Source organism: Epinephelus moara, chromosome 14, assembly GCF_006386435.1.
Source record: "Epinephelus moara isolate mb chromosome 14, YSFRI_EMoa_1.0, whole genome shotgun sequence".
Taxonomy (NCBI): Eukaryota; Metazoa; Chordata; class Actinopteri; order Perciformes; family Serranidae; genus Epinephelus; species Epinephelus moara.
The window spans coordinates 26,706,386-26,727,990 of record NC_065519.1 but is presented as its reverse complement, the minus strand read 5'-3'; the positions used below and the strand labels follow the sequence as shown (position 1 = coordinate 26,727,990).

Here is a 21,605-nt window from a genome sequence, read left to right as displayed (position 1 = left end):
AGCGTTCCATAGAAACAGACAATACAGAGAGCACTTGCTTTGATAGGGGGAGGGTGGATAAGGTATAAGGGGCAGTGTGGGCTGAGAGTCTGTAAATGAGGAGAGAAGCAGCGGGGTAAAGTCCTCCTGTTGCAGGGATATACTGTCTGCACTTCAAAGGTCAAGCGATCCTGCTGGCCACGACATCAAGTCTGTAGAAGTTCAGTCCATCAGAGTGTCTGTCACATGGACAAAAGGAGTCCTGTCTGCTCTGCTATGATACACATCAACATGTTTGGTTGGACTCTCATCAGTCGTCGAAGGCGTTTTGTGGTGCTGGTAGACTGGACGATGAGTGAGGACGAGAAAAATCTGTGTGTGTGTGTGTGTGAACGTGTGTGGTGGTGTAGCTGGGAGGGGTGGGATTTGGAGGTGGGGGGTGGACAAGTGAGTGTCGTTGATGGCACTGTGGTCCTCAGAGCGTCCATCTGTGAAACAGAGTGGGAGGAGAATTAGACTGAGTCAACCCCCCCAAGGCTGTTTTTTGTAGAGTCGATGCATGAATCCAAGCAGGCAGCCCCAACTTTCATTTCAAGGTAAGTAGGAGAGCAGAGGGGCTTCAGTCCAGAGCAACAGGGCTCATACAAGAACCTCTCAAGAACAGTTTTGATGTTAAAATCACTGAGGATCAAATTGTGGAAAATGCAGATTGTCAGCAGTGCTTCCTAATTTGGGGTTTATTCTCTTCAGTACATGCAATCAGTATCAGCTTGAGGACACTTTTGGGCAAATAAAGAATGAAATATTCAGCATGTGCCTCTCTGGTGGCATAAATTTTACATCATGTTTTAGATAATTCATAATGAATGCCTTGTGATATTGCAGACATGTGGGCAAGGTGAGATACAGCAAACTGATTTAGTATTCTCCCTTATCAATAATCAAAAAATGATGTATCTTTAGGTATCTGAAGGTTACGGTACATTTTTTCCTTTTCTTTTTATGATTCATTTCAGCTGCTGGTTTGGTTTTAGCAGCACTAACCGCACATGGGGCTTGATTTCCATCTTTTGTCGTTATTAATTACTCTAATTCAGAGCGCTCGCCTCGTGTTACCACAACTTGAATTGGTCTTCAATTGCTCTCGAATACAATTTCATTTAATTAACAACTCGAGGAGTGCATCATTAAATTTGGTAATAATGTGTTGAATAAATCCTTTGACATGACAGACTTCCCATTTCCATTCTGAAGCTCACAGAGGTAATCTGCCAGTCAGGGTGAAGCAACAAGTAATCTTGCTGTAAAATGGGAGCAATGTGCCTGCTCATGAGGAAATATGTAAGAAAATAATAATGTTTTGGCGAAATGCATGCTCCAGCAAGAAATGCATATAAATCAAAACTACAAAACAAACCAAAAACAAGTCACATTGCAGTTGTAGTTTACATCCAGGTCTGTCCAGACTCATATGTTGCCATGACAGCAGACATTGCTTCAAGTATGGATGTTGCTGCAAAAAAGCTACATATTATAAAACAGGGAATGCTTCACACACGTCTTCAACACAGCAGCACAGAAGATCGGCAAATGACCTAATGTCTCTCCCTCTGTTACTGAGTGATGGCATCGAATAATAGTTCTTGCAAAACATTATGATGTCACAGTGAAGTTGACCTTTTGGATATAACATGTCGTCACTTCATCAGTTTATCCTACTAGACATTTGTGTGAAATTTTGTCATAATTAGCAACTGAATTCTTGAGTTATGGGCAAAAACATGTTTTGTGAGGTCACAGTGACCTTTGATCTTTGTGCCCAAAATCTAATCAGTTCATCACTGAGTGCCAGGGGACGTTAGTGCCAGTTTTTAAGAAATTCCCTCAGGGTGATCTTGAGATATCGCATTCATTGCAGGCGTAAAAAATGCTCACACGTTGGTAGGTTGTCATCTCTAATGATATATTTGATAATCTAATATGGAGTCTTAATATGTTATCTAAATCTAATCAACAAGTAAGCTTCACATTGTGTTCACTCCTGGTTTCCTTTCAGACGCCTTTCAGAGTCAGTCGCTGTGAGTGACATTTAAATACATCACCTGCACACCTCTGTGACAGTGACACCTTTGAACGTGCACTCTGACATTCTTTTTGGATAATTCACTTGCTTGTTTGATTACTGTCTCTTTGAGGGCACACAGAGTCTACCCTTGAATCAAGCACCATATTGTGAAATTCTGATGAAATGATCAGCCTCATTGTTAGCTACACTGGACAAAACATAAAATAACCCTCTTGCCAGAATTCCACAAATTATAGAATAAGACTAAATATGAAAAATAAACAACTTGTTAAAAACATTTTGGAAGTAAAGGAGATAATTTCAAATAGTTCAAGGATACACGCTGGGGAGTGAGAGACATTTGAAACATCAAAAGCGACTGATTATTCGATGGGTACCCCACTGTGAATTACAAAATGTCAATGAATAAATCTGTGTAAATTCATACTTAAATACAGAGCCTGCACGACCGCATAACCGTTTTTGTGGGAGCACACTGGGGTGAACCCACCTCATTTGTTTTGATTGCGGATTCGCAGACACCTCCTCTTCAGCGGCGGCTCTAGCTCGGGGCTCCCGTCTGCTGATAGAGGGGCACTGATGGAGCAGGACAGGATGGCCGTCTTGTCAGCGCCAGGCTTTGGCACAGGCTGGATGACGACACAGCCTCCGGTAGACAGCAGCGGCAGAGCATAGGCGTGCTCACCCTCCTCCATGTTGGAGTCAGGGTCTGGCTTACCCTCCACTGTGTCCGCCATCTCGTCTTGCGTTGAGCCCCGCTTACCCGGCTCCCAATCTCCAATTGAGCAATTGTTCTCTTTCAGTGCCTCATGCTCCAGCTCACCGTTAGCTGGTTGCTCCTCAGCCTCTCCTTCTCCTGCAACACTGTCTCCTCTTCGGTCAGGGTAAGACTCAAAGGCAGGAGTGAGGAGCGAATGCCATCCCGTACCATTGACTATGACATTACATGGGGCAGCAGGGCTAGTTTGGAGCTGGGGCAGGGGTTGGGGCTGGGTCCGTGCTGTGCTGGGTAAGGGTGGTGGGGAACGGTTAGACATACAGGGATTTAGCTGGCTCACTAGAGGATCAGCATGGCAAGAAGGGCTGCTGTTGCTGGATGGTGGGCCTGATAATTCCAGTGTGTTTGGGTGTGTGGCCCCTTCCAGCTCTGCAGCACTAAGGAGGCCCTGGGAGAGGGCCCCTTCCCCTCCATCACGACTGCCTTTCCCTTCCCAACCCAGCCCAGCAGCTGGTGGAGATCTTGATTCAGCCTCTGCCTCTATTTTGACCTGGACCCCAGGTAGCATCCTCTGAATTACCTGCTGTTGGCATGGCCTCTGGCCCACAGTTAGATCAATAACCCCGTCCATCGGTCCAGGGCCGCTGGTTAGACACAGACTGCCTGCATTTTCCTCTGCCTTCACAGTCAAGTCCACCAATGCCGTCCTGCTTCTCTCTGAGCGTACAGGAGAGAGATGCTCTGCACCAGCTGGTTCTAGTTTCTGCTCCCCTCTGTCACCTGCAGAGGAACCTGGAGAGTGGGGCCCAGAGGCTGAAGCTTCAGAGGACTCTGGAGCACTGCGGAAGGTGCCACTGCTCTCTGGCTGGTCCCTGGAAGTTTTGGGGCTGAAGGGAATTGGGATTGGAATAGGGATTGGGACTGGGAGGGGTACAATGACAGGGTAAGGGACCAAGAGAGTTGGAGGGGGTACCAATGGGGCCAGGGATGGCATACCAAAGTTCATCATAGGGGGCAGAGGAATGCGTCCATTGGGCATCATGTTGACAGGGGGGAAAGGAGGCAGGCCTGGCATGGGGAGACCAGGGTGGGGGGGCATCATGCCAGGGTTGGGATTGGATGAGGGGTGGACATGTGGAGACAGCAGCGGTCTGTGCATGGGGCTTGATGCTGAACCCATGGTCCTAGAGGGAGGTGGTGGACCAATACCAGGGATCATGGGGTTTGACAGGGGGCTATTGGGCCCACCTGGGTGGGCAGAGGGCCGAAGAAATGGTGGACGCATCTGCTGCATCATTTGATGCTCCATGAACAGCGGTAGGGGCATGGGTCCCCGGGGTGTCATCACCATGGGAGGGCTACCAGGAGGAACACCAACAGGTGGGTGCAAAGAGGGAACAGGTGGAGGGGGGAGTGTGGGGCTCTCATGGGGTCTGGGTGTGGGAATCTTGGCTGAGGAGCAGGAGGACGGGGAGCAGACGGCAGCAGTGTCCGATGGTGAGGTGGCAGAAGAAGTGGAAGGGGCCATTGCAGAGGTGGTGGAAGGCCCCCCTGGTGAAGGAGCTTTTCGCCGGAGGTCCGTTAACGGCGTTCCCCAGGATTCAGGAGTGAGCAGCTGCACCCCTCCACTGCACTCCATCTTACTCTCTCCACCAGCGCCATGTCCAGGGTTACACAATGCTCCAGGCAGTGCAGCCTGGGTCTCCTTGTAGAAAATGTCCATCTTATATTGGTTCAGGCATTTGGCACTGCAGAACTGCAGCCTCCGCTCACCAGCACCGAAGTCCAGGTACTCCTTAGTGTGGCGAATATGTTTGCACCAGTCACATACCTGTAACAGAAAAACACACACACAATACACACACTGCATCAGCACCTGTCACTCTGCATACAAAAGACTTCTAATTTGTTTTTGATGAAAAACAAAAAAAAAATCCTCTGAAGTACCCTGGTAAGCAAAAGCTCTGCCTCCAAACCATCTGGATGTAAACACATTTAAAACAAGATTCAAGAAAACTGATGCTGTCTCTAAACACTCTTACAAATCTGTCAAGAGCAAACACTTAACCTTGAAGTTTGTTTAAATTCGCATGCCTGCATGTATTTGATCTTATGTAGGTGTGTGTTTGTGCATGTGTATAAATCAATGTGTTTTCCTTACTGAGAGGTAAATGTGCATGTGATGGCATTTTGCTGCTAAGTGCTATTGAAGTGACTTTGTCTTTAACTTTTGTGCTAACAAGAAATGCCCATTTACACCTTCTGTTGGCAATAAAGACACTCTCAGTCTCATTTAACCACAGATCCCTGGGAGACTAACGCCCCGAGCACAACAAGACAAAAAGATGATTTTCCGCAAATGGCCTTCCACACTTGGTCTTGAAGTGTGTGCCAACTACAGTTGTAAACAGACATTAAAGTTGAGTCAGTTTAAATGCTGGAAAGAGTGAATGAATGATACTGAATTACACAGAGTAGAAAACTGCTGCTGCAACTTTCAGATTTCCAACATTTTGCACTTCAGGCCACACCCCAAATCAAAAACAGTCCCAGAAGGCACATAATTAATTATTTTAAATCTCCTCAGAGGCATCAAATGATTGAATGATGATTTTTGTCATTTACTGTAAACTCTCAAAGGGGCTCACTGCAAAACTTAAACCATATGAGTTGGCTGAGCTGGCGGCTAGCAGCTAACGTTGCTAACTCCATACACAACACTAAACAAAGGCAACAGGCCTAACAGAGCTGACAGTGTTAACCAGAGGGGAACTGGAAAGCCTCCATGATGACACCATCCAAGAACCCCCTGTATCTGCACAATGCAAAGAGTGGGACAGACACATGCACTAACATGCACGCGTAGCCGGACCACCTTACCACAACAAACCACAGAGAAGCTCAGGTAACAACACACACAGAGGTAGCATGACTTCATTCTCTGCTCAGGACGCAATTACTCCACTGTATCTTCACATGGCTCTCAATGTGGCATACGGACTCTTTGAGATCACAAAAAAGTGCAATCATAGCTAAAAACTGACAAGGCATTCAACAAGTTGTTTGTATTTTTGTTATTTCTATGGATATCTGGCTGAACATACATGATGTGACTATTTCGGTGACCTCTGCAGTGCTGATTATTATTTTCTAAATACAAAATGACAAGTATTGCCATTCATGCATGTTGTAAAGGAAAGTAACAAAAATGCATATTGTCTTACATTGTTTTCCAATCACAGAGCTGCCATTTCAGACCAACTTTCAACAACATTTCAGTGGCAAATCTATTTATCCACTAACAGTTGCCTCAAAAGACCAGGATGCAATGCAGCCATGGCTTCCAGCATCTTGTGAAATACAACTGCCTGTTTGTAATTTTAACAATTGGACACACCAACACAGCAGTGTTGTCTCTCCACTAACTTTTTCAAATGGAAAAATTACAGCTTGACGTCCACATACATACAGACTGTCAGAGAAGTGGATTGCATGGTTAAATGCTGGTATTTTTATTGTATATAAGGCCTGGACAAGATAAGATGAACACCTAACAATATATGTCATACGAATGAAATTCTGTAGTAGCAAGTTCTTTTGGAAACTAATCCAAATCGGTTTAATTTGTGTATAGAGTATCTATTAGAATTATAACATTGCTTTCAGATCAACTTTCTAGACTCAGATTGGGATTTATAGAGTGTGGACAAAGCCAATAATTAGGATGGGATAATAAAATGGCATCATCATATTGTGCTGCAGGATCACTTCTGTATGCAGAGAGCAAACATGCTGAGGGTAAATTGAAAAGTTGTCTTTCTTGCTGACTGCAGTGGCAAAGATCCCAAAACACCCTGCTGCACTGTTCCATCACTGTTATACACCTTTTCCAGCACAAAAAGTGCAAATTTTTCTTTGGGAAGAAAATGAATGTGACCCTGGTAGAGCAGATAGCAGTGGGCGAGCCCTGAACACGGCGTTACTCGTCAGGCCACACACAGCTCACTCTGTCAGCTCTGGGAGGAGTGGCAGGTCCTCGCTGGAGATAATTAAGGCATTAATCAGTTGTCAGACCCCTCAACGACATCCATCCATCACACAGACCCTTAAGCCCCCCTGCTGAATGTTAATAAGTTGAGGGATGCAACCAGAAGGTGGATAAACTCCTTTTGCACGCTGCACAGCAACATTGGTTTATTTGGCAGGATCCTATCTGGCAGCAACTGAAAGACAGTGGACTCACATGGGCTGTTTGGGCAGATGCACTGTAAGCACTGGCTAGGATTTCAAAAGAATACATAGCATGCTGACCTGCAGCTGCTACACGTGTAAAACATCAGGTTTTCTGCATATGTCATGTGTCTTAAATCAGATCGTCTGGTGGACAGAATCAAGCAGAAACACCTAAAAAAACGTTTTAAAAGATGTACTATAGCTCTGCATTTGTAATAAGTTCAGAGTCATTATGTGGTGTCACTCGGGAGGGTTAACTCACACAAATGCAATTCAGGAGGAATTTCTGTGGCTAACACATGAACAGAGTTCAGGACAAGCAGCTGGAGAACATAAGGAACCACAGCACAAACAGATCAGAGACTGGACTACACAGCAACTGCTACGCTTAAACAGTACGCTGGCGGTGCTCAGATGTCAGTCCCTTGAATTCGACACGTTTTAACTGCCCATTTAGTCCTGGCTAATTCAATGAGCCATGACTGAGTAAAAGTCAAAAAGGTGCTCTTGCAAGTTGAGTTTGATAATGGTAGGCCCAGGATATTTTAAATAATAAATGTGCTGAAATTTTCCTCGACTCAGAAAGACAGATGGAGAGCACTTAACGACTTTCTGCACTGTGAGTGAAATTTCACTGCGCATTACGCTAATGGAGTTGTGCTTTCTCTCTCTCTGTCTCTCGCTTGCTCGCTCCCCACTACACAGATGTTTGCAGTTGAATGTAATTATGGTCATTTATTTCCATCGTGGTCAACGAACCAGCATTGGCAGTGCAGTTTAACCGTTTGCGTTGCAACAATTAGCGTGCTTCCAAAAAAAGTGCAACCACCTCAGCAGTCATCGTTTTCTTCCTCCTCTTGACCTCTGTCCTGGTGACAAGGCCGGTGACATTTAAGCATCCAAGATCAGCTAGTTTTTGTGTATAATCGTAATGAAAAAGTAAAGTAAGGATGATCGGAGGACATTCTCAGGGGTTGAGGGACTGGATATACAATATTAAAGTACTCCAGTAACAGAGATGAAGGAGCTGGTTGTAGACCAACAGGTTGCAGAGAGGGATGAGATCGTGTTAGGCAGTGAAGAAGAGGAAGAGGTTGCAGATGTTAAAGAGATTGCAGAGGAAGTGGAGGATTTAGATAATGAAGAGGACGAAGAGGAGGCGGCTGCAGAGGGTTAAGAGGCTGGAGGGCTGCAGACGGTGCAGAGATTGTAAGGTTTCATAAGAGGCTGTAGTGCCTGAAGTGGTTTTATATGTAGAATGAGGAGGTTTAAGCAGTAAAAGTGCATAAAGGGAAAGGCTTGTATATCCCCTCTGTTAAGGTCGATATGTGATTCTTTTGACACTTCTCAGATTGCTGCTATAATCACATAGTGCAAAACACAAGGATTAAACCCGTGGAAATGAACCAGGTGCTTGAAGTGAGCCAGTTGCTTGGTTTTTAGTTCAGTTGTCCCACACTCCAAACAATCTGCAGCAAAGTGTCCACTCATGACAATTCAAGCCCATAAATGATAGCAAACAGAAACACTAAGCTTATTGCCTTACAAATTCAATCCAAAAACTAGATTACGTAGCAAAAGACTGCCATCTTAAAGCACCTGGTCCATTGGAAAAAGAAAACAGAATAAAGCCTTCACTAAAGTTTACACAAGAAAATTTAACTTTGGCAGCACTTAACAAACCATCTGCAACATGTGGACCTGTTACTGTGATTAGCCAAAATATCAGTTTACAGTGCTCTCATTTATTGAAATATCTATCATGGTGGTTATAATTGCCTGGCTTACAAACGGGGAAACATATCTGGTTCAAATCCTTTCCCAGTGCCTTAAATTGGCTACACTGTGTACCTGATGTCTTCATTAAAAACCTGAATCGAGCATGAAACGTTTAAACTGTAAAAAACTGAAGAAGGCCAGAGCTACACTCCCTGTAAGGCTGCTCTTATCACAGCCAGTCACCATTAGTCATTATAGATGAGACATACAAAGGCCATTCTCACTCGGCCAGGTGAGCCTCTACCGCACTATATTTAACAGCACACACTCACGCACGCACAGTGAGTAAAATATCCCCAGCTGTAAGAGCGATGAGACCGACCTGGAGGATTGTGTTTGACTGTCACTGCAGCAGACTGGACTCCTCTGGGATGATATGTCTCTGTTGGCATGTGGCTGTCAGATGTTTGCTTTTTCACATGGGACATCTTCACTTACACTTCTTCACTCTAAATATGAAACTCAGCCTGCAGCTGATTAGCTTAGTTTAGCATGTGAAGCATAAAGACGGTGATAAGCTAGCCTGTCTCTATATGAGAAAATCTAAGTCAAAGGCTTTAGTTTAGTTTATCACATTTATTTGTAAGGGACAAAAAAAACATAAATCTCATCCAAGAAAAAGATATGCATTGTACCAGATTTAGCTACTAGCTAATTTCCGTTTGCAGGAAATGAGCCAGTAGCTAGCTGTAGCCACCTGTTTTCCGTCTTTGGGCTAAGCTAAGCTAACCAGCTGCTGGCTGTAGCTTCATATTTAGCTTACAGATAAGCAAGCTCTATGGATTTTCTCATCTAACTTTAAGCAAAAAGACAAACATAATTCCTAAAATGTTAAACTAAGGCTTTAAAGGTCCAGTGCATTTATTCTCAAATGGTGTGCCGTGGGATTTTGTGATAATTAACCACACGTTATTAATGCAATATTTAACTGGGCCTATAAAAAAGTTATGACTGAATTTTTATTTGACTGTATCAGTAGCCTGTATTGTGTGCACCTATTTCCTGATAAAAAGGCAAACTGTAAAATGTAAATTAATCTAATGCACGTGGGAATTATAAGTGTGTGACACATCACATTATCTTACTTACTATTTTTAGTCAAAATGGATGTGTTACTGGTGCTTTGATGTAATTTCGGTAAGTTTAAAAAGAATTTTCACAAGTAATAGTTGGTTGTCAATTGTTATTTGATATTAGTAAATAAAAACTAGCATTTATGTCGTGACAAGAGTGATAACACACGTTATACAGGCTATTGTGCATACATATAAATACAGGAGATACAGGTGAGATTTTGGCCCTTTGTAGTGCCTTGGGCACAAAAAGTTTGAAAACCACTGGACTAGTGTGTAGGATTTAGTGCCATACGGGTAAGGTTGTAGATTGCAACCAGCTAAAATTTCTTCCTTGTGCCAAGCGTGTAGTAGAACTGCGGTGGCCAACACGAAAAACACGAATGGCCCCGTCTTAAGCCAGGGTTTGTTTTGTCCATTCTGGGCTACCGTAGAAACAACATGGCAGACTCTATAGAAAAGGACCCGCTCTGTATGTAGATATTAGTTATAGGTGACTGTAAACTAATGAAGATGCCCCTAAATACCTACACATTTTGGTCTCTGGTCTTTTCTTTTCTTTTCTTTTCTTTTCTTTTTTTTTGGAGGGGGGGGGGGGGGGGTGGTTTTGGTCACCATTTCTCTGTCAACTGTGATAACATTGTAGGCTACTTGCATAGTAATTTCTGACGGGATACACAGCAACAATGCTTAAAGAAAGTATGATGGGGAAAGACACGAGTGGTCAGATAATCAAATAGGTTGTTAACAAGCCAACAGTTTAGCCAGATTATCTAAACCACCTAAAACTGTAAGCACACGAGAAACAGTCAGTGGTTGAATCTGTGATGGATGATAAAAACATTAAGTTTGGGTAATCATTATACAGTGTGATCATGTTTTTTTTATCAGAAACATTTGGCTAACCCATCTGTATATTTTAAAAGCTGTACGATTGACTGCTAGTGTTTCTTGCCTCATGTGACTTCTTGTTAGTGATGTCGCCACAATCCAAGATCTCAGCACTTCACTTAATAGGTACAATGCTATTATTAGACATAAAGAAAGCCGCAGAAATGATGGTTGAAACTATGAAAATAAGAGTGATTTTGGTTTTAACTTGAGTGTTCCTTTAAATCTACATTAAACATAATATGTGACATGTTAGTAGTATATATTCCATAATATATAATTGTCTTTTTGTTGTGATGAAGAGTCCACCAAACTGTAATCTCAATTCATAATGATCTGTATAAAACATATTGCAATACTTAATAAACATTAAAAATGAATGAGTAAATCAGCACAGTTCACCTTAGTTTCCTTGTCTAATAACTCCTACATATTCACAACACAAGTCACTGAATATGATGTATAATGAAAATGAGCAAAGGAAATGATTACGCATGAAAAAAGTTATGAAAAGCTCAAACTTAAATGTGTGCAAACTTTATGTAAAACATGAGTGCCGCTTGTGTACTGTGTATTTTTTGGGCTGGCCTGAGTCTGATGTTTGATGTCTACTTTTATAGTAATGCCCAAATATGAACCAGTCCATTGACATGTCAGGAAGAAATGACTTGAAAATTATACACTTTTAACAAAGAACAACATCAAAACATATTTGTGCAGTAGCCATCAAGCTTAAACTCTATCTGGTGTTAAATGGTTATGGTCCTTACAAGCACATCGCTGTTTGTCTTGAAGACAAGCCTGGGCGTGTCCTGAGTAAAGCTGTGCTGGGGTAATTTCCCACCGAGGCCATCGTCGTCTCTCGCCTGGGGGGAGAAATAATGGCTTCTTTTTACGAATGGACAAAATAAACAGGTGAACAGAGGCAACAAGGAAAAACTCAGAAATGGAAAACAACACTGAGAAAGATGAACAGAAATGGTTGACTGTAAAATGGGTGAACAGTCATTGGTTTGTGGACAAACCAATCAACAGGATTCTCTGAAACAAAACCGTGTGTGTGAGTGTGTGTGCATGCATGTGCATGGCTGAGGAGACTGAAAGACATTTAGTTTAGACATTCAAAGTGCTGCGTGTGTGTTCATTCAAACACCAATTTATTGATGATATAAAGAGAAAATTAAACACACTTAAAAAATTAAAAGTAATTACGCTACATTAACATGACGTAACTGAAGTATATTGAATGTTCTGATCTCATTGTACTACGGTAAAATGTAGTATACAAAGCAGGAGCCATTAGTAAGTAAGACAGAGGTTAAATAAAGGCCATAAAGGCCCTGCACACCCACACAGACTTCTGCTCAGATTGAAGCTCGGTGAAGTTTTGTCAAGAAACTACGTGATTTGACCAAACTCTGCAACCTGTCATCGTAGGAAAGGCATAGGTGTTACTCATAACATAAACCATGACTTCATTATGCTTCATTCAGACAGTGTCAGCAGCCAGTGGCAGATCTTCCTATAGGCTACACAGGCTACCCCCTGAATGTGCTAGGTCCGGCAGTGCTTATCTTGTAGCCAAACCAATTCACGTTAAACAGCCTAAAATAGCTGATTTTGGTGTGTTATGTACTGCAGAAACAGTGTATAGCTCCTATGAATCCATTCTATAAATAGGCCTATAGGATTATATTCTGATGCCAGCTGTGGTGCATTTGCGGCCATTTTGCCAAACAGTTTGTTGTCACCTCCATAGTTCTTTTCAGAAAGTGAAAAGAGTGGTGGAGTGTGAAATTCCGCAATATCACTTCTTTGTGTTGCAAGTCAGATGCTGTGAATTTTTTCTTTCTCCTTGCCGCTGATAATTACAGTTTAAATGATATGACGTGAATGCTGCATTATACAGAAGTGGATTTGTGCCTTTTCTGCTGTGACATTTCAAAATGTCCTTCAAGAAAAAAGGCTGAAAAAGGAGCAAAAGAAAAGGAGAGGAAAACCACCTGCTTTTCCAACCTGAGCACCAATTTATTCCATTTGTTAGCCTTTTAGTCACAATATATAAATAGGCTAAATTAGTTTATTGTGTTTACAATGTGGAGCAATGTGTTCACAATTAAAACAGATACAAGATGTATAGCTTCTTTTTAATTAGCTTAATTGGCTGAATTTCGATACTGGCTTGCTGACAATTTTGGGGCTGTTTTTGCCAAGTGGTAAATATCTTAGCCGTTGGAAGTTCCCCATTTCTCTGACTTGAAACAACTAAGAGGCAAATGTGAAAGGTTCCTCCCACTTGCCTGCTTGTAACAACCATCTGAGTGACAAGACATGAACTCGGCATGAAGGTGGATGTCCCACCCTACAGGGGCAATAAGCTACCTAAGCTGAATCAAGTACAGTCCACATCTTTCCAATCCTGTATAAAAGCCCAACCAAACAGACTGACATGTACACTAGTTTCTGTAAGCCTCAAGATTTTTTTTTTTATAAATGAAAGTACCTGGTGTAAGGACTTTAAACATGGTCCCAGCGTCATCACTTTACCTCACATTACCTTGCCTGACTTCTAATTCAACATGTAAGTCATGTCTGTTTTTAGCTCACAAAAGACTGAGTTTGATAATATTTGTTTGAATTCCTACACATTCGATCTCAGGACAGTGTCCAAACATACATGTAATAGAAAAGTTACATTTTTACCTCTGGGAACTGCAAATGTGGCTCATTTTTTGTAAGACGACAATCTAACTGAGCATGTGCAGACTGAGAAATCACTCTGGCTTGTTTCTGATTCAAGGTGTTACAACCGTCCCATGTTACAACTGTCCCCGGTCTCCCCTTCTTGAAGCTGGTTGGCCTGGAGATAAATGTTGTAACGCTGCTGTAAATACATGAAACACTGTGGCTGACTGAGAACATTACATGTTATTTGGCGCTGGGGGTGAACAAGTGAATCCCTGCACTTGGTGACCCTCTCCATAAAGGTGTTGCCTGTTAGTGAAGTACTTCAGTATGTTTAATTTGCTCCAACAGAAACTGTTGTAGGGTTAATTTCCTGATGCTGTAATATTACAACACAGAGCTCCTTATACCATCTAAAAAGGAGCCACCTTCTCCTGCACTCTGTGAGTCACTCATTATGCACAGTGTGAAAACTGAGGAAGTCAGTACTGTTGTGCCAGGTGTGGGCAATTTTTGTTACGAAGAAGTTATCGTGGATGCTTTGTCTGGCACGATGCCAAATTGCTCCATTGTGTTTCATTAAATGAAATTCACTTGTATATAATATAGACCTCAGTGTGATATAATTGGTTCATATTTTACAGCCACGGGGTGCAGAGCCACCCTTATCAGAAATGGAGATTTAACCTCAAATATACATGTTCATCGTGCTGTTTGCAGCCCCTGCAGCTGACATGTCATACTGAGCCTATGTCATTGACAGGTGAGCCACTGGCCCGAGCAGATTTCTTTCATATCTTGTCCCCTTTAAATCGCTCACTGCAACCTTTGATTTATCGTTGCTAATTTGGCCTCCAGTTCAGCTCATTTCATGATGATACCAAAGGGCAACTCTGGTGTATATTCTACATTTATTTTTTGTCCAAAGACTGATTGAGTTTGCCTCTGCTTCCATCTGCTTCCCTCACCTCCAGGTAGGGTTTCCCATTCCAAGCATGACATAAATCAAATAATGCTGTCTTGTGTCTCATGAAGCGAACTTGTATGGGATCGGATACAGTGTAGGAATCTGACAAATACATTGTTCGCCGCTGACATTTTACAATGTAACAGGGGAGATTTTTAACTTTGTCACAAAAGGTTGGAGAAAACCAAACCGGAGATTATGGGGTCATGGTTATTTAGAAGCTGTCGGTGCACGAACTGAACAGTACGTGTAGGCTGACCCATTTCAGCTATTTTCTTTTCTCCGTCACACAAAAACACACACATATGCACCACGTCTCCTCAGTGTGAGCACTGACACATCACACGGACACACTCAAAGACAGGTAAACACACATTTACAGACATGAGCATCTTAGGGGACACACACACACACACACACACACACACACACACACACAAAGATGCGCCATTGTGCTATTATTCTGTCTCCAGTTTGTGCTCTGACCCTCTGGCCCTGCGCCAGTTGATTTGCATATTGTACTAATGAGGTGTTGGCACTGTGAACGAGGCGTGAGGCGCACACAGGGAGCCACACACAGATAAAGGAGTTGGGATTTAGATAGATAGATAGATAGATAGATAGATAGATAGATAGATAGATAGATAGATAGATAGATAGAGATAGATAGATAGATAGATAGATAGATAGATAGATAGATAGAAATGTGTAGTCAAAGTCAATCAACACTTTGCATTAGCACACTGGGGAAATGCAGTGCCAGTTGTGTTATTTTATTTTTTTAAAGGTGTGTTTTTTTTCCTTATTGCTGATGCATCATGCCAGCAAACCGCAGCTGCCACCCAGCTAAAGTTCCTTATATGAACGACAGAGCAGGACATCGGCCGCCTAGCTCCCCTCTGGCGACTCCGCCGTCCTGAGGGAGACGTCACACCAGCTGCCACCGCGCTAGCTTCCATCTGGGCATGGATACATGTCCAGGTGTGTGTGCCCGTCACCTGCCAAAAGAGCTGCATTTCCCAAAGAAAGGCGCTCGTAGGCAGGCTTTCCAAATCCAAAGACAAACACAGCCGAGCGCAGCCGAGCTCATCCCAAATCCTGAAATGAAGGTGCAGTCCTGGCACTACGCATATGAGAGGCGACGAAAACACACTCCCCAAAAAAAGACAAGTTTGTCTCTCCTTTTCATGTTTTGAAAAGCCAGCCCAACACCAGTTCAAGTCTGTTTGCGGTGCACCATGGAGACTCTTACACAGATGTACAGAAATATTTTAAGAACACTAAGAGCATAATCTGTGCAAACAAAAACGAGGATTTTTCAAGGGTTGTCTGGTAGGGGTAGCAGTGCTTTACGGCCCTATAATAAGTATAGTATAATTCTATAATATAAAAACAAAGAAAAGCATAATAAATCAAAGTAGAAAAACTGGCAACTCAGACCAAGGCAAGCACTTTAGTTCCTAAAAAGGTGAATTTTGCTGGAGCATTTTTGAGCTTTCTTTACAGCAACAAATAGATCTATGTATAAATATCTGAGCATATTGCTGTGACTATCGTCTCTAAATGTTTTCTTTATTGCAAAAAGGCCATCTTCCCTGCACTAAATACCACTTTTAAAGTTCCAGTGTGTAGGATTTAAGCGGATATATTGGAAATGGAACATAATATAGTAAGTATGTTTAATCACCTGAAAATAAAAATGATTGTGTTTTTGTTACCTTAGAATAAGCCATTGATATCTACATAGGGAGTGGTTCCTCATTTACAGAGATCACCATGTTGCACCGCCATGTTACTACAGTAGCTCAGAACAAACAAACCAAATGCCTAGACAGTGCCATTCGCATTTTCGTGTCGGCCATCGTAGTTAGCCGCCCTTTGAAAGATGGAAAAATTTATTTCATGTAACATGAAACTGCTTTATTCAGTGTTTTTTTTGTTTTGTTTAAATCACCTAGTCTGTTTGTTCTCTCTGTGGATAATACGGCTGCTGCTTAAAACCTCCTGAACGTCTTGATCTTAAGTTATCAGTGGAAAAAAGTGAGCACACGTTAGCAGGTGCTTTGCTAACGGCCTATCTCAGACAAGCAAAATAGTGTTGGAGAAACACTGATTTATAACGTGAAACTGCGTTGTTTTTTTTTACCAGTTTAAATTGCTTGCTCTCGCTAAAAACCTCCTCAACAATGAATACTGAAAGAATCCTAACCAGGAAAAGTTTCAGCTGGTTGCAGGCTGCAATCCTCACCACTAGATGCCACTAAATCCCCCGAAATCTTACACACTGGAACTTTAAAGGGTGCAGCAATTGCTATTCTCATCATAAGCCATTCTGGAATAACATCCTCTTGGCATATTGACTGAATTTTTAATTGGTGAATTGTTCTTGTAAATTCACAAGGTTGCAAAAAGTATTCCCTTGCTTAAAGTCATCATCACAATAAACCTGAAATGTGCAATATGAGGTGCGCCTGCAAATTTAAAAACAAGCTACATGTTCCGCTTGAGTCGAGGTTATTACACAGACAAGTTTAAAAAGAGACACAAAAGCAAGCAAGTTCACGTGCCTGGCTCCACTTTTACAATCTCAACGCCTAGTTAGCCGGAGTTACTTTTTATCTTTATTTGAGCTGAATGGCTGGCAGCTATGAGATAATCACCTTCCTCTCTGTGCCCTGAAGCTGTGTCAGGCAGGCCTCAAGGCTTCCTAGCCTGAGCTGCAATATGCAGACACATTACACACTTCATCACACACACAAAATTTCCACAAGCGCATTCATACATATACAAGACGCAGTTACACACACACATACACGCCCAGTCACCCTCTCCTCTCTTATTCATTTTGCGTGCGTGCCCTCCTTGGCAGCCGATGGAGATGCAAAGAAAACTGTGGAGTGTTCGGGAGTGTGGGGGGGGCGTGTTTGGAGGAGGCATTTGTGTGTGTGTGTGTGTTTGAGGTGATGTGACATTTCTGGGCTGACATGAAGCGGCACTCTGCCCCCTCGCGCCTGGAGGGAGCTCCCGGGGAAAGACACTGATGGAGGTCTGGGGTCTCCAGGGGGGAATTTCATGGTGTGAACAAAAAGCCCTGCGCTGCGGCAGAAACGACCTGTAAAACGCAACCTGGAGTCTCCTCGCTGTCTGCCTTTTTTTGAATATTGTGGAAGCAGAAGACATGGTACATATGTTTATTTGCATTTATGTAGAAAGATGTGTGTATAAATATAACTATGTCAACTGGAAACTTAAGTATATTGAGCTGTCTATAATTCGACATGACAAAATATGATAAATCACCCTGCAGATGACACATGATAAGCCACTCTTAACTTCTTTCTACTGGGGATTTGAATTAGTCCTCCCTCTAGCTGCTTCTCAACCACAACATACCAGTCTACAATCAGCCAGTAAGCATTTCTTTTTCTGAAGCCCGAGCCCAAAAACTCCTGAACACAAACCAAACTGCAGAGAAAAGCAGATTGTTGGAGCGATTGCAACAGCAACAAACAACATTTCATCACAATTGATGTCATACCAACTCCTTAACGATATATGTGGACGATATGTGTCCCTGTGCTATATAAGGCTGACTGACTGACAATGAGAAAGCAAAGCATCCTCTCACCTACAAATTTTTTTTGCCGCCATGCTTCACACACTCACAGGAGGTAATTCATCACTGCTAATTGCCTAACTTAATCTTGGCACTGTGTCCAATGAGCAAGCATGTTTATCAGTGTATGTGTGGGTGTAAGATAGCGGGAGAAACCGTACGGCTGCATGTAAAAGCGTGACAGTTGAGCAGCTTCTACCTACAGCTGAAAGCAAAACTCCACCCCGCGTTTTAAATTAATGCCTTTAATCCCCCCAAAAACTGTCTGATAAGGTGGCTGTTGTACGTGTCAATCCTCTGTTGGTATCTTTCCACTCAAACTGGCTTTTGCAGAGACACACACACCCTAAGTTATGACAAAACAAGAAAAAAAGAGCCGAGCTATGTGTCTGGATCAATAGTGGACAGTCAAAAAGTAAATGGAAGTGAGCAGGCAGAGTGAGGTGACAGACAGAATAATTGAGTGGTGCAAGCGGCGAGGAAGCAGCACCTTCCATACAAACTAATCCAGCAGCTTAAGGCATACAGTAAACAGGCACATAAGTGATTAGCCCCAGTTAAACTATCAATCATCTTTCGCTGCACACATACACACACTGCATTATATAGAGTTATGCCGAGATGTGAGAAAGTAGCAACCATAGTCACCCTAGGAGGGGATTGGGTTTCATGGATGAGGCAGCTGAAGATATTTCATGCAACATAATGCCAGAGTCGTTGCCCGCCCCCTACACCCCCCCCCCCCTCCCCCACGTCTCCTCTCACCGATCCAAAGCACACGCAGACATGAGATACTTCTTTTCAGCCATGACGATTTTTTTTCTTTTCAGCTGGAAAAAAAGAAAGCCTGCAGGCCGTGTTGTTGTGGCCAACCTTGTGGGTGCATGAGAAAAGAAACATGTGGGTATCGCTTACACAAATGGCCTGCATGAATGTGAGAGAGCCAGACAAAATATAGAATCTGAGCCGCTGTGGCAGAGCAGGCCTTTCCTGTGTTTGTGATGTTTGAACATGTGCATTCTGCTGATGGATGAAGGAAACATCCAATATGGCTGACTGGCTTCTAACAGGAATGTGTGCATGAAAATGATATTAATTCTATAAACTGTGCGATATGTGCAATAAACACTGATGATGTCAGTTGACTATATTTGTACAAATCTGTTCTGCTCACGCATAGATCCAATGAAGGTGCTCTCCTCATGTAGCTCAAATCTCAAAGCGGCCACATGACATATTTAACACTAATTAATAACAGTAACATAGACATTATTGTAATTGAGATAAAACAAAATTGACCATCACCAAGATTCATTTTCAGAGAGATCTGCTGGATGATACTGTTGGTTACCGCACCCACTATCTCGCTTACCTCACTTGGGCAACTCAACAGAGATAGACCTTCTTTAGGTCTGTGTGGTTTTCACAGAAAAATGATTGTGTATCAACCTGTTTTCATTCCCAGGCCATCATATATCAACATTTTGTCATGCCCCATGGCGTTTCATAGTGACACATAGGGCACGTCACTTGACGCACAGCTGAATGAAAGTGTAACACATGGTTAACACGTGTCACGATGGGACATAAACAGCAGTCTCCTGTGTGTAGGTATTGTCTTGTGTCTGACCCATCCCACTCCCCTCCCTTCCACTCTGCGTGGACTTTCTCGCTCTTTATACTATCTCAGTTTTCAGCATCAAGTATTGCCGCATGGGTTATGGGTTTACATTAAAGTAAGCTGAAAGGTTAGTGTGTCCAAGCGGCAACCTCAAAGATTGAAAAATGAAGCCAATGCGGAGGTGCAGAATGTTACAGTTCATCTACTAACCATTTGAGGCTGTCTCCGAAACAGAGTAATCCCCCCATGTTAAAATGCACAACTTTACAGCATAAATTAACATATTTACAGCCTGTTACAAAAAATGGTTTTGGTCTCTATAGCTAATGTCAACATTCATGACAACTGTACTGGGGTGAATTTTTATATAACCCAGCTGTTTACAATTTACTAAGGCCCAAAGTTATGCATATTTAAGGGCAAAGCTGCTTGAGTGACAGGCTGACAGGCAGTATCAAAACTACAGAATGGCAGTCCACAAACCAATGGGTGACATCATGGTAGCTACATCCATTATTTTATACAGTCTATGCGTGCGTCTCATAAAGATGCTAAGGGGTGCCTTTAGCGTCATTATCACACGCAGAGAGGTGTGACAAAGCGTAGGTATTTGATGACCTGGGGATGAGAGGGCTGTGTGTGTTTACATAATGTTAGCTTCTAAGCTGGAACACCATAGCATCAGGTTACCAAGTCCTGCAAATTTTATCTGTCCATTAGTAGGCTAAAAGATATTAAGTAGATGTTAAGGTTTGCATTTAAGTAGCTTGTGAGTTAGCAAGTAGCTAGTTGTCTCTTTTAACATTAAGATTGATTGGTTTGCCAAGTCTTCCTGCTGCCTGGTCACATAAAAATGGCAAAATAATGTTTTTAAAATCAAGACAGATTGCCTCTCGACAGTTTTCCTGCATATGTGCTAGAGATAAGAGTCAACTGTGTCACCTAATTTTGGAAATCAAGGAATTATACAAAAAAGACAAATGCTAATAGGAAAGCATGTCAAGAAACAGAAAATAGCTCTGACACTAAAATAACACTGTCAAAAGAAAGTGTGCAGAGGTTACTAAAAATGTTACATTTTCTTTCAAATCTAAGGTCCTAGGTTAAATCCCCAGCTCAACTATTTATGGCTTTAAATTATGGAAGCCCAATTCTGCCACTTAAAATGAAAATTATAATTATATATCATAATTATGACTTAGTATTTTTAACATAATATGTCATAATAATGAGGAAAAACAATCCATTATTATATAAATTGGGAAAAAAAGGTTTTTGGCAGAATGGGCTTCCATACAAATATGTCCTTAATTTTCAAGAGTCTACAAATTGTCCTGATTTTATTTACTTATAGTAATAATTCCAAAGTATCAGTATCAGTATAAGATGTAGAGGATGTTTTTTACAGTGGCAAACATTCTTTGTTAGGGAAGTGAAGCGGAACAATCAAATATTACTGCATCAAGCACAGTGCTAATTTCAATCATACAATAATTAAACAGTAAAAATGTGCATTATTAAGGTATTTTGGAACTATTAATTGTATAGTAAATATTACGCTGGGACACCAGTTAGGTCGACTGGCCGTGTATCACAGCTCATAAGGTAAAAAAAAATTCTGCTAAGACTGATATGATTTAGCCTGTCACTTTGAAATTCAGACTTTCCCTCAACTATAACTTGCATGAAGAGCTGTCACTGCAGTGAGAGGACATGCTTTGAAACGTCTGTCAAAAGTCTGAGGCTGATTAAGGGGAGAGCATAAAATACTGGAGAGAGTGTTGCTGCATCTTTGTCTTTTTTCATACTTTTCTCACCACACATCCGTGTACCTTTAACGCCATGAGCATCTCCAGGAAAGTCACAAACTATGAATGTACTATACAGGATATATGTAAGATAAGAGTAAGGAAAATACAAAACCTTTAAATGACTTGTACTGTCCTTATATATAAAC

The 21,605-nt window shown here is 42.1% G+C and overlaps 1 protein-coding gene across 1 annotated transcript in view; it reads right to left on the bottom strand.

Moving 5' to 3' along the window:
* Positions 1-344: 344 nt before the first annotated feature.
* Positions 345-21,605, bottom strand: part of sobpa (sine oculis binding protein homolog (Drosophila) a) — a 50,110-nt gene continuing 28,849 nt past the window's right edge. Inside the window, exons 6-8 of the mRNA XM_050061889.1 lie at positions 11,530-11,625; positions 2,556-4,614; positions 345-467 (exon numbers count right to left, since the gene is read on the bottom strand). Of these exons, the coding sequence (XP_049917846.1) occupies positions 2,557-4,614; positions 11,530-11,625 (2,154 nt within the window). The 3' untranslated portion in view covers positions 345-467; position 2,556. The remainder of the gene's footprint in view (positions 468-2,555; positions 4,615-11,529; positions 11,626-21,605) is intronic.